The 12776-nt window shown below is 45.5% G+C and overlaps 1 protein-coding gene across 11 annotated transcripts in view; it reads left to right on the forward strand.

The window, feature by feature from the left end:
• CLOCK (clock circadian regulator) overlaps positions 1–12776 on the forward strand; it is a 2930945-nt gene that overhangs the window by 2270239 nt on the left and 647930 nt on the right. For all 11 annotated transcript variants that reach the window (XM_069631637.1, XM_069631640.1, XM_069631638.1 and 8 more), the window contains one exon: positions 4243–4340. In XM_069631637.1, coding sequence (XP_069487738.1) covers positions 4243–4340 — 98 coding nt within the window. The remainder of the gene's footprint in view (positions 1–4242; positions 4341–12776) is intronic.

Genomic DNA, 12776 nt, shown 5'->3' on the forward strand with positions numbered 1-12776 from the left:
GATGAAGGCGGCACAGAACGTCCACAGACCGCCAAAACGTGATCAGCATGGGGATAAGGCGGTCGGGAGTGCATAGCTCCTGAACAACCAACTGGACATGTTCCCTATTTCTCACGTTGTTCATTATGTATTGTATGTATTGTCATGGATCAATTTAATGTATAGTTCTTGTTTTACTTTATGCAAACTCATGAGTAATTTTCCCAACACCACTTTGTGTAATTCATCACCTGTTGATTATGTATTTTCATTGTTTGTCAAGGTCACAAAATGGATGTTCTTATTACACCTCGAAAGCAAATATTAAAATCATGTTCAACCTTTAATTTGAGTTCTGGACAATTACTGTATGTCATACCCCTTATTATTTTTATATACTATTTTCTTAATTCTTTAATTTTTGGAGTACATAGACGTGGATATATCTGGGATCTATAACTCAGAAGACCCAGCACCAAGAACGGGACAACCACATTTGAAGGGTCTGTCCCAAAGCATATTCCTTTGGGTAGTACACAGAGGTTGACAAGCTTTAACATCATGCCGTAACCAGGATAATTTGATACCGATACAGTAAGTAAGGCGTGTACCCGCAGCCAAAGGAAACTATATAGCCGTGTATACGAATGGAAGGAAAGTTGGCGATGCATCATAACTGCTGCAATATGAATCTTTATGTACATAAATGTGAATATGATGTTGGTCTCTGTAACTCACTGCAAGCAAGTTAAATACAGTTTTAAAAAAATATATAAGAATAAAGGCACTGTTTGGAGCAACATGATAGGGGGAACGTGCATGTAAGGACCATTCGAGATGCTCGGGCGGGGGTCATTGACTGAGGGCGTGGACATCGGAGGGGCATTTGCTGATTTTTACAAGGCACTGTACAGTCCTCTGCTCTCGACTCAATGGCTACCCCCTGTCTTACAGCACAGCAGGCGGCGGGCCTGAAGGCTGACATCACCGAAGAAGAGGTTGCCGAAGCGCTTGCACAGCTTCAGACGGGTTAAATTCTGGGGCCCATGGCTTCCCGGTGGAAGTGTGGAACCAACTGGGGGAGCTGTTTACTGTACCACTGCACCGCCTAATGTACAATGCAGGAAAGACAGACGCCTCCCTCCAGGCCTCAGGAAGACCTGCATAGTGGTTCTTCCGGAGCCTGGTAAGCCACCCAAGCACTATTCCTCATATAGGCCAATATCACTGATCAACAAGGAAGCCAAGATTCTGGCGCGAGTGTTGGCCAACCGTATACTAGGAGCAATCAGCTCCCTAGGTCACCCGGACCAATGTGGGTTCATGCCGCATAAATCTCCAAAGAGTTCATTTCTCCATGAGTCAAGCTGCCCCCTATACTAGATCCGCTAGCTCTCCTAGCGGTAGACTTTGAAAAGGCATTTGACATGGTTTGTTTGGATTCACTTTGGTAAATAATGGGCAGGATGAGGTCTGGTGTGAACTTCTTGTCCTGGGTCTGCCTTCTGTACAACTCCCTGAAATGTCAGTCACAGAGTTAATGGGGTCTCCGTTTGGACTTTCTGTCTGGGACGGGGGACAGACAGGGGTGTCCTCTTTCACCTTTGCTGTTCACACTGGCCATAGAGCCACTCACGATCCAACTCAGAAAAAATCCGGACTGTGCAGCGTATAAATGGCCCTGAGGGGGAGAAGACCGGGTCTCGTTTTGCACGGATGACCTTTTGATTTATCTGAGCAACCCCTCAGCCTCATGCCCTGTTGTGACTCGCATACTTACAGACTATCAGGCTTTTAGTTTTAGCGGGCTAAGAATAAATTGGCAGAAATCTGTTCTTTTTCTGATGAAGGGAGGCTTGGGAGGATAGCACAAGGGCGACGTGCTTGCCTTGGAAGCAAGACGACACGGAGCAACACAGGTTCGATCCCCGGGTCTGCGCTTAGAAACCTCTGGGTGGTAAGCACGTTACAAATAGCCAATCGTATCATATCATAAATGCGCAATCACAAGAGACTGTCCTTATCCCATCGCAGTCTCGGCCTTCAAATATTTCGGCATTCATGTGGGACTGTGCCCCTCAGACTTCTCTGGCTTAATCTCTCCCTTTGATGGACAAATTTGCGCTAGACACGATGCACTGGCATTCTATCCCAATGACTTTACTGGGTAAGGCGGCTCTCTTCAAAATGCTAGTTCTCCCTAAATTTGTCTATGGGCCTCATTATGAGCATGCCGGTCTGGTAACAACGGTGCCGGTAAACCTACCAGCACCGTTGTTACTGGACCGGCACACTCCGAGTCTGCGTGCGGCTGCCGTCCCACCCGTCCGGTCTGACCTGACCTGTAATGAGGCCCAATGTGTTGCAAAATGACCCACTCCCTGTTCCCAGGTGGATTTTTGCTGCCATCAAGGATACCCTTCCTCGGTTGCTGTGCAAGGGGGGTTGGGCATGCACTTGTTGCTCTTAAGATGCTGCAGAGGTTGGTATGGGAGGGTGAGATCGGCCTTCCTAATCTCCAATGATACTACTGGACTGCTCAGCGGGGGACAGTGAATGAATGGCTACACAGCGACCCTAGGCTCCCCCACATTGCGTTATAGAGGGGATGAAAGAGGTGGGGCCCACCTAGACAGGTGCTCTAGTGTGGCAGGAAAGGGGGGGACCTCCCACCGATGATACGGCACAACCGACAGGTATGGGTGGATGCACACCAAAACTTAGGGTGGGGGGAAAGTCTACCCTAGACCAACCCCTCTGGCACAATGCACACCTACCTGAATTGCTTAAGATGGGTCACTTCGGAAGTTGCGAAGCAAAAGGGATACAAGTCCTAGCAGATGTGATACAGGGGCGTTGGCTCTGTCCCTTTGACATGTTGCAGTATAGGTGTGGTCTGCTGGGTGGGTAACTGTACAGGTACATGCACTGGTATACACAATGGAATCCAAGTTTGCTTCTCTGGACGAGATTCCGAAGTGCTTGCCCCTCGAGGCGATTCTTCTCCCTGAAGGTATCTCTACCAAGGTAACCTCCACCCTCTACCAAGGGCTAACTGCCTTTGGAACCAAGGAACTGACCCGACTCGAGGAGAGATGGGAGCGGGATGTGGGGCCCGTCAAGCCTGAGGAGTGGGTAGAGATGCTCATGTTTCCACGGGAGGTGGGGGTATCGGTCAGATTACACGTGATACAATATAAAGTACTCTTCCGGTTGTACTATTCTCGAACGGCATTGGCTCAGTGGGGCATAGCGAGCAATGATGTCTGTTTGAGATGTGGGAGAGAGGGGGGCATCTTCTACCAAATGCTTTGGGACTGTACGCACATTTTCTGGCGGAAATGCGCTTGCAAGCTGTCTACAATAATGGGCTCTCAAGTGCCTCTTGATCCGAGGTTAGCTCTGTTGTAGATTTGTGGAGAAGTGGGTTTACAAAGTATGAGAAAATGTTTTTGGCTATAACAATGGGGTTGGCCAAGAGGATTATTGCAGCAAAGTGGGGTTCGGCAGAACGCCCGCAGTTCAGCCTTTGAAATGCAGAGGTGGACCCATGTTTGTCTCTAGAGAGAAGGGTTTATAATGCAAGAGGCTGCCCCCCAAACATGTCAGAAGTTCTGGGGTAAGTGGGTGGAGGAGGGATAAGGAATACTATGCTCTGTTTTTGCTTTCATCCAGTACTCTTTCAACACTGATTTGGTATCTACCAGGACCTTCTTTTGCCCTCTATGCTATTGATTCGTATGTTACCCTAATGATGTCCAATCAAGCAATTACATATGTTTTGTTTTCTGTACTGTTTTCTCCAAAAACAATAAAAGGTTATATTTAAAAAGAAAATGGCACTCTGCTCTATCTAGTCATTTGTAATATAGCCAAAACAACATAAGTAAATAACTCTTCTGTTTCTTTGGCTTCTGGAAATCGCAACTTTAATTCACATATTGAAATATTTTGCACGTATCTTGCACATTTTACATCTGCAAGCTGCAATAAAGCAGCTACTCTTAGGGATGTGCCATTGGACTGTGATAGAAATACAGTCGCTGAAACCTGCCCGCATCCCGGACAAAACGCCTCTCCATGTAAGAGGGTTTACTTTTTAAAATCAAATGTATGTTCCCTACCTAATGTAAGCAAATACATAATAAGGTCAACTGTAGATGGCATCAAATGTTAGAGAAACAAAAGCAAAATGGTGCTGTTTTCAAAAGGGCAAATTTCCTAGACAGCCTCTTTCAACTTATACTCTGTGTTTTATTTTAGCTACTCCAACAAAGATACGAGATACCTGCACCTCACCACGGCAAAGTTTATCCGGTCATGAGAAAATAGCACATAGGAGGTCATCAATCAGCAGCCAGGTAAGACAACATTTTCATCAACAATTGACTTTTATAATTGTTAATTTATGTATTTTTTCTCCAAACAGAAATTCATACCATTAGGTAAATTGCGTGCCATAGCATGCAGCTTGCATCTGTATGACATCCCAACAATGGTATATTAAACTTTTCCCTGTTTTCCCACATACTCTGAATAGTTTGTGCTAAGACGTAGCTATCTAGGTTGAGCTCATTTATTGTTCCCTCCAGTAGCTTGGCCACTGGCCTGCCTGCCTTGTTAGGTAACTGTATCCTCCGTACAATATATTTGAGAACTACCAAAGCCCAGATCAAGCCACAAATGCCATTTCACGACTTTGAAGTTTTGGCCAATGTATCCAAATAAGTTCAATAGTATCAGTCTTTGTGGACATAAGTCATTATTGTTAATAGTAAGGAAGTCCACAATTCAGTCCCAGGTCTTCAAAAAGCTGCATGAATAGATGAGCGAGAATTTAGGACTTGCTCCATAACCAGCCCATCCCATAATCTCTATACCTACGGTACACACACAAACGGGTCTTCCTTCTGTAATAGGTTGATATCTTCATGGAGGCTGCTGACATTGGGCAAAAAGACACCCTTCCTGTGTAGCTACACTTTCAAGACTGGGATTTCTTATTCCTATTATCATACTCTCTGGCTCACTCGAGATATGAAAGTCCAATATATGGTTTTAGCTCTTAGAATATCTTTTCAGTAAAATGTGTAGGGTATTACTGTTTCCATGCAGCCTCTCCAGCAGTCATCATCAACCTCAGGGCCATTTTTTACAGTCTCATTGGAGTTAGTTGTCAATTATATGTAATCTTCTGCCAGGCATCCCTGATTTACATAGAGATATTTTTCCTTGTCAATTTTCTCACCTAGATATGAAACCCCATCTGACATGCAGTCTCACCTCTTTAATCATCTAATAAATCACTGTAATCAGATTTTTAGGTTTGGAGTGTGTGCTAGTCAGTAAGCCCCCTTACATTTGCCTTCACAAATCTCTGGTAGCAAGACTCAGTGTTAGATTTGTATACATGTGACCCTTCCATGTTCAGTTAACCCCAGAGTCCTCTTTGTCTTGTTTACAGGAACTATTTGCTTTGCTTTGCTTTGACTGTTGTGAACACATCTATGAGTTGGGTGCACCCACTTTGCCTCCAAGTATCAAAGGATGAACCTTTAGTTGCTTGTCTAAAATTGGGTTAATCATGAAGTGGAGCAATTGGCAAAGGGAAGGACGTAAGCTTGTACCTACTACATATGTGGTCTGAGGCTTTCCCTAGCATACCTTTAAATCAGCTTTGTATACATGTTTTCGGATGCTCAAATTGTGAGACCACGCAACATCATTTAGTAAGCTGGCCCTATAGCATAGTCCATGTTTTTGTTTTTAGAAAATTAACAATACTCCACATGTTTAAAGAGACGACAGAAAAGATAACGGACCTGGATGACCTGGTGATATTAATCTGAAAATCCAAGAAAAGTTGTTCCAAACTAAAGACTCATCTCTAGAAGAGGCCTTGATGATTGCACTTGCAGTCGAAGAAATGGTGTTGTGGCACAGACACAGAGAAAAATGCCAGTTCTTATTAGGTTAAGGCCATACCATTGACACTTAAAGAGCCAGAAACGTGCACTCAACAATTGTAACAGGAATGTTCCAGTGAAAGAACAATCAGCAAGCTGAGGTGTATGCTTCAGGTACAATATCACATGCCATATGGCAAACAACAAACAGTGGTCAGCCAATAATGAAACTTTTGAGGATAAGCAGAAGCATGTGAGGGCAACATTCATGAGGCAGAGTGAGACTCTGATAGGACTGCTGTCTTGAGTTGGAGATTGTTTGACCTATTTTGGATCGAGGTTTGAGTAAGCATCTTCTCAAGGTTTCATCTATATTCGCTAACTGTTCTTACAGTTGTGGGGTTTCAGCAAACCTTTTTTTTTAAACATGTTTATTAGTTTTCAGGTTTAATGAATCATCATAGCATATTGTTATAGAATGTCTTAGCGTCCCCCAACTTTCCCACCCGCCTCCCCCCGAATTCAACGTTGGTAAAACTAGTCCCAACTTGAACATGCTACTTCAACTATCACAGATTACGCATCGCTCAATTTTTCACGCTCTAGGTGATTTTCAGACCAGCACTTGTCTAGTGGTGGTTTTGTTCTAGCGCCGTATGCTTCTTCCGCCGCTCAGTTATGTTCAGAGAAGTTTGAATCATGGAGGTTTATCATCGGGGGAGACAAACATATCCTGCAGTATTGAGTTCCACATTGTTATGTCAATTGAGCTTTCTCTTCTTCCGGTACGTAGCACCTCCTGCCAGACTGCCGTTTCCGCAATGGTCCCTCTCTGTAGGTCTTTCCACCATGTCTCTATGCTCGGTTCCATCGTCGCCTTCCAGCCCATTGCTATTCGTCTCTTGGCAAGCGCCCATGCTAGGTTTATAATTTTTGCAATTGCTTTGTTTTTGCTCGGGAAGTTATAAATGCCTAGTAGACATGCTCCCATGGTCCATGTATTCTCTTTTACTCCTTTGTCTCTTAACCATTTCTCAATCTTCTCCCAGTAGGATAGAACTTTCGGGCAGTGCCAAAACATGTGTCCCATGTCTGCATTTTCCGCCCCACATTTCGGACATGTTTGCATGGTAGCACCTGGGAAACGAGATATTTTCTCTGCGGTGAGATATGCTCATTGGAGTATATAGAATTGTAGCTGCTTTAGCCTATCGTTTCTTGATACAGTTTTTGGGCAGAGCTTTGCTTTCACCCAGTCTTTATCCGTTATTTCTTTTCCTAGTATTCACTCCCAGTCTTGCCTTCCCTTGTTTTTATCTTTCGGGAGTTCTTCCACTAGTGTCTGGTAAATTCTAGATACCATGTGTCCTCCCTCTGACACATCGTAGAGAAGAGCCAGCGTCGGGTTTTCTGTCTGTCGTTCTGCAGGAGTCGGCCATCTGGTGTTCAACTGGTTGACTAGCTGTGCATAGTTTATGTATTGGCCTCGATGTAGCTCATGAGACTCTATCAGTTCCTGAAACCCTAGTACCTCTCCTCCTGGTGCTAGGTCTTCAATGGTGATAATACCCTTGGATTCCCAATGATTCCTACTTTGTTGGAGGTGTTCTATTGTGGTACCATTGAGTGCCGCCAGTGGTATCTGAGGGAAGTACGGCTCCTTGAGTTTCAGCAGTTTCTGCATTCTCTTCCATATCTGCTTCCCTAAATGCAGTAGCATGGAGGCATTCATACTTCTTTTATCCATAATGCTTCTTTCAGGAGGTACGGGGAAAAAGCATTTTGCAGGAGGGTATGTTCTATGGTTTCCGTGTCGGCCAGCCAGTTAACTACAAGCTGCAATTGTCCAGCTAGATAGTATAGTTCGAAGTGTGGAAGTCTCTGCCCTCCTTCGGTGTATTCTTTACAAAGCGTTTCCATAGCTACTCTTTTTCTCCCTTTCCCCCATATGAAGCTGCTTAATGTAGTGTTAAGATCTGTGAAAAACTTCTTCGCAATGAGATAGGGCACATTGCAAAAGTGGTACAGTAGTCTAGGCAGTACAATCATCTTGACTAAGGATATTTGGCCCGCCACTGGCAGGGGAAGCTTCTCCCAGAATCTAATGGAGGCGTCTATACCGTGTGTGGCTCGCTGGGTGTTGGCTATATGTGTGTCTTTTAGGGAGTGGTGGATGTTCACACCTAGGTAGCGAAATGTGCGCGTGTTCCATTTCAGTTCTAAGCATGGGAGTTGTTCTACTGTGTGTCCCACCCACCCTGCATGAGGGAACAAGAAGGATTTGTCTCTGCTAATGGCTATCCCAGAGAGGCGCGCAAAGCTGTCCAGTACCTCAAGGTATGATCCTAGTGCGTCTTCCGGGTTTTGTATGTATAAGAGAATGTCGTCTGCATAGATGGATATGACGTGTGTAATCCCATTAATATGCAACCCAGTATCTCGAAATATGTCCCTCATGTATATGGCCAAGGGTTCTAACACCAAGATGTAGAGAAGCGGCGAGTGCGGGCAGCCCTGCTTAGTTCCTCGAGAGATCCGAAATGGGCCTGAATGCACCAGTTCGTACTCGGGCAGTTGGTGTCGTATACAGCATTCAGATCCATCTCATGAACCCCTGGCCTATCCCATAGTGTTCCAGCGTAGCAAATAACCACTCCCATTTTACGGAAATCAAAGGCCTTTATAGCAACAAGGGCCGCTACTGCACAGTTGTCAGTTCTGGTGTTTGTTTCAGCAAGTATCAGTTGTAGGCGTCTTAAGTTGGTGGTCGTGGCTCTCCCCCGTGCATAGCCTGTCTGGTCCGGGTGGACTAGTGTGGTGACCACTCTCTTCAGTCGATCTGCAAGGATTGCAGTGAGTATCTTTGTGTCTTGATTGATCAGTGCTATGGGTCGATAGGATTCGCATAATGTGTGGTCTTTGCCAGGTTTCAAAAGGGGTATTATAAGTGGCTGCTCCATTGATTCCTGCATGGTGCCCTTTTTGTACACCTCTTGCAGAACTTGCAGTAGTCGTGGCGCCAATACGCCTGCATATTCCTTGTAGAATTCAGGGGGTAGTCCATCACAACCGGGCACCTTGCCCGTGGGTAATGAGGTTATGACCTCTTGTATTTCCTCTAGTGTGAGTGGGCTGTCCATCGTGTCTCGCTGCTCTGCAGTGAGAGTCAGTAGCCCAATGTCTTCGAGGGTCTCGAGGATTTTGGTTTTATTGGAGGGTGAGGCGTCTTCATACAGTTTGTTTTAGCAAATCTTTGTGGCAGTTGCTAGCATACGGTGGACCTCCTGGACTGAGGCCACCTGGCTACTGAAGACAGTGTATTTCTAGGCCATCTTTCCTGGTTGAACATTCAGACGGCAGTCATAATAGGCCCCTCAGCCAAGGCTGATGCAACAGGGTGAGACACCCATTGCACACTCGGTTTCCTCCAGAGTCGGGATCTGGCATGGGTGCCTACTGCATGCTCTTTAGGTCACACGTCTTGTAGGGTATTGGGCGCCATTCTTCTTTGAGCCATCCTCTGGCTTGGCCATAAACCTCTCTGACTCCTTCTGAATCGGTGGCCCTCTGGACTTGTCCATTGTTGGTAACTTTAACATCGCCTCCCTGTTTAAATCTACATCTGCCTTCCTTCTTCCACCCTCTTTCAATGAAATCCTCCTTCCTTCTTCATTTGCTCTCCATTAGCATCCCTGTCCATCTTTCTAGACCTTGCTTTCCCTTTTCTTGACACCTTCCTCTGCTCAACACCTTACTCTCACCACAAGATTCTAAGCAGTCTCCTTGTTTCAAAACTCCCATATCCTTGATTTACTTTAGCTCTTTTATATCTCCTACCTGCCGGGAATTGGGTTTCTAAGCGTGGTAAAGAGAAGTAATAACACAAAATGATCAGGAAAATAAACATAAAAACATGTAAAACATGAGCCAATATAACACATAAGTATTTCTAAAATCTCCTCGACAGTGTGCCACAACCTAGTCAAATAAGATATTGGTGCCGACACCCCAAACGGTCCGTATTATCACGGTGAGAGCATGAGGCACCTACAGCTGACACTGGGCTATTGAAGTTGAGGCTCTGAAGTTCTTAAGTACTCGGAAGGACCCCACGGCTGAATTCATAATCTATGGGTCTCTGCTACATTGGTGTGAACCAAGGCTGGCTGGTGAAATTGGCTTGCTTACATTGTTTGTTTGTTTTATTTGCTTGTATAGCGCACCGAGCCCGAAGGTATCTGGGCGATTTTCTTAAAGTACATGCTACATGGACCCCCACATTCAAGATACAATCTATGGGTCTCTGTCATAGCCTGCACTAATTGGGGCCATCTTTCACCTTTGAACCTGGGCTGGTTGGTGATGTTTGTGCATTTGTACTGAATACTGGTGCCCTGAACAGTATCTGGAATGTGCCCCTATAAGAAGACAATCCTGCTTAGATCTAATAGAAGCGGATCCCGGGCTGGCCTGTGGAGCACTCTCGGACAGGATTACCAACCAGCCTAAGAGTGATGGCTAAATCCGGGGTAAAGTCCAAAGCGGGCGACATTAAGTCACTGCTAGGCATGCACGGCAAGGAGAAGTACGGTTGAGAGGCTCATGCGGAAGTACATTCTCCTTCTCCCGGAACAGGCGCAGGCAAATCCTACATTTACTAAGGAGGACCGCATGAAGATGCTTTACACCCTGAAACAGGATCTCACATTTGAGATCAAATCTACGAAAGAGACACTTGTCCAATCCATCGCAGATCTCAATTCGCACCTACTGGGGCTGGAGTCGCGCATGAACGATGTTGAAAATATGCTATGTGAGTAGGCGCACGACCATGCAGAGTTAACAAACAGGGTGCTGTGCATTGAGGGGCAGCTAGAAGCAATCTGGGCTAAGCAGGAGGATTTGGAGAATAGATTCTGGAGAAACCATGTCCGTATACTCAGGGTTCCTGAACACATACAAGATCAGGACTTTGACAGAAAATGTTCGTGACCTGTTCTGATTCTTATAAGACCTCCCGGGCGAAACAGATTTGGAGTTGGACAGAACCCATTGTGTTTACTCATCGATGGAACAACAGAATAAACTGTTGCCAGATGTGTTCTCAAGAGTCCATTACTTTCAGCGCAAAGAGGGGATCATGATGGCAGCTTGAAAGAAGGAGCCAGTTGAATTCCGGGGTGCGAAGCTCTCCTTATATCAAGATCTCTCACCTCGGAAACTGGTGAATAGGTGGATGCTTCATATAGTCACCGCCTGGCTACAATCACAAAACATCAAGAATTGCTGGGGGTTCCCCTGTAAACTCCTAATTGAATATCAGAATCAACGGTCTGTGATTGTATCACAGGAGGAGGCGGCTGAACTAATAGACGCTACCCCGGACCCTAAGTTAAACGACGCTGGGGCAGAGGCCAGTTCAGGTTTGAGGGTACCGAAGCAGCACCAGGAAACCTAGAAGGAGGAGAAACTCAGTGGAAATGTCTTCAGATTCTGAGATGGTGCTGGACCGGAGTGCTCCGACCTGATACTCTGGACTAATTGGTCCATTGTCCAGATTTACTGCTACTCTTTACCAGTTGACATCTTTAGTTTATGATTTGGGGGAATAGAAAGGGCTAAAGGGGGTGCCATGAGGGAATTCCACCCGCAAGTTACTACAAATGTTTGGGGAATTGCTCCTTATGTTTTGTTGTGATTTCACTGTTTCTTGGGTGGTTATTTTTAATTTGTTGATCATACAAAGGATCTTTGTAGCCACTATTGAAAGAGGCTCTTTGGAAGGGACTCTTCTAGTTATCGCTCTGGCTCGCTTGGGGATTTTCTGGCCTGAAGTGCAGCATGATGGCGTCCCCTGACCTTCCCTGCCTGACCCTGAATGTGCGGGGTCTTAACTCACCGGTAAAACACTAGGCTTTGTTACACAGACTTTCCTCTCTGTATGCAGCCCTAGTGTTCCTACAGGAGACCCACTTGCTGGTGGGGGATGAAAGCCATCTCTACAATAAATTGAACTCTCAAGCATATTTCGCTTCTAGCAGGCTTAAAAAATGGTGGGTTGCCATCATGGTTCGCAAAAGGCTTTCCCTTGAGAATGCTGAGGTTTTGCAGGACAAAGAGGAGAGGTTCTTATTACTTATAGCTCTCATGGGTGACCATAAGGCTACCGTAGCTGTTATATATGGCCCTAATGAAAAACAGGATTTCCTCGCAAAGTTTTCAGACACCCTAGCTGAATTTGTGGATGGTGAGATTATCCTGGGAGGGGGCTTTAATTGTGTTATAGACCCGGATATGGATAAATCATTGGCCCCTACTCTTAACAACAAGCGAAACCTTTATGCTATGATGACATTATTGAGGGAGCACTTGTTGATAGAGGCGTAGTGCTTCTTCCACCCAGGAGAGAGAGATTATACTTTCTACTCGGCGGTCAATAAGGGCTTCTCTAGGCTGGATATGTTTCTGTTCTCTGGTCTCCCAACCCTCAAGTTAAGGGGGTAGACATTCCACCAATAGCTCTCTCTACTAGACCTGGTCCAGACCGCCCGCTGCATAACAACCTGTTAGCTGAATGACTCTATATTCACTGATGTAGCTCTGAAAGCTCACATAGAAGAGGCTATAGTGAACTATTTCCAAGATAACGATTCCGGGTAACTAGATTTTCGGACTATATGGGATGCTGGGAAGGCAGTGATTCAGGGGGTCATTATAGAGCAATTGCAGCCTGGTGAGGGCTTTCAAACAGCAACATGCCACATTTGAAACAGGCCACATTTGAAGCAATAGTCCAATATAAGGAGAAAGAACGTATAGGCAATGACGTTCCCTCTGAGGCCTCTGTATAGCTCGGCATTTCCTAGCAGCACATCTGATGGGGAAGGCTGC

Source organism: Ambystoma mexicanum, chromosome 6q (genome assembly GCF_040938575.1).
Source record: "Ambystoma mexicanum isolate Mex_15411 chromosome 6q, UKY_AmexF1_1, whole genome shotgun sequence".
Classification (NCBI taxonomy): Eukaryota; Metazoa; Chordata; class Amphibia; order Caudata; family Ambystomatidae; genus Ambystoma; species Ambystoma mexicanum.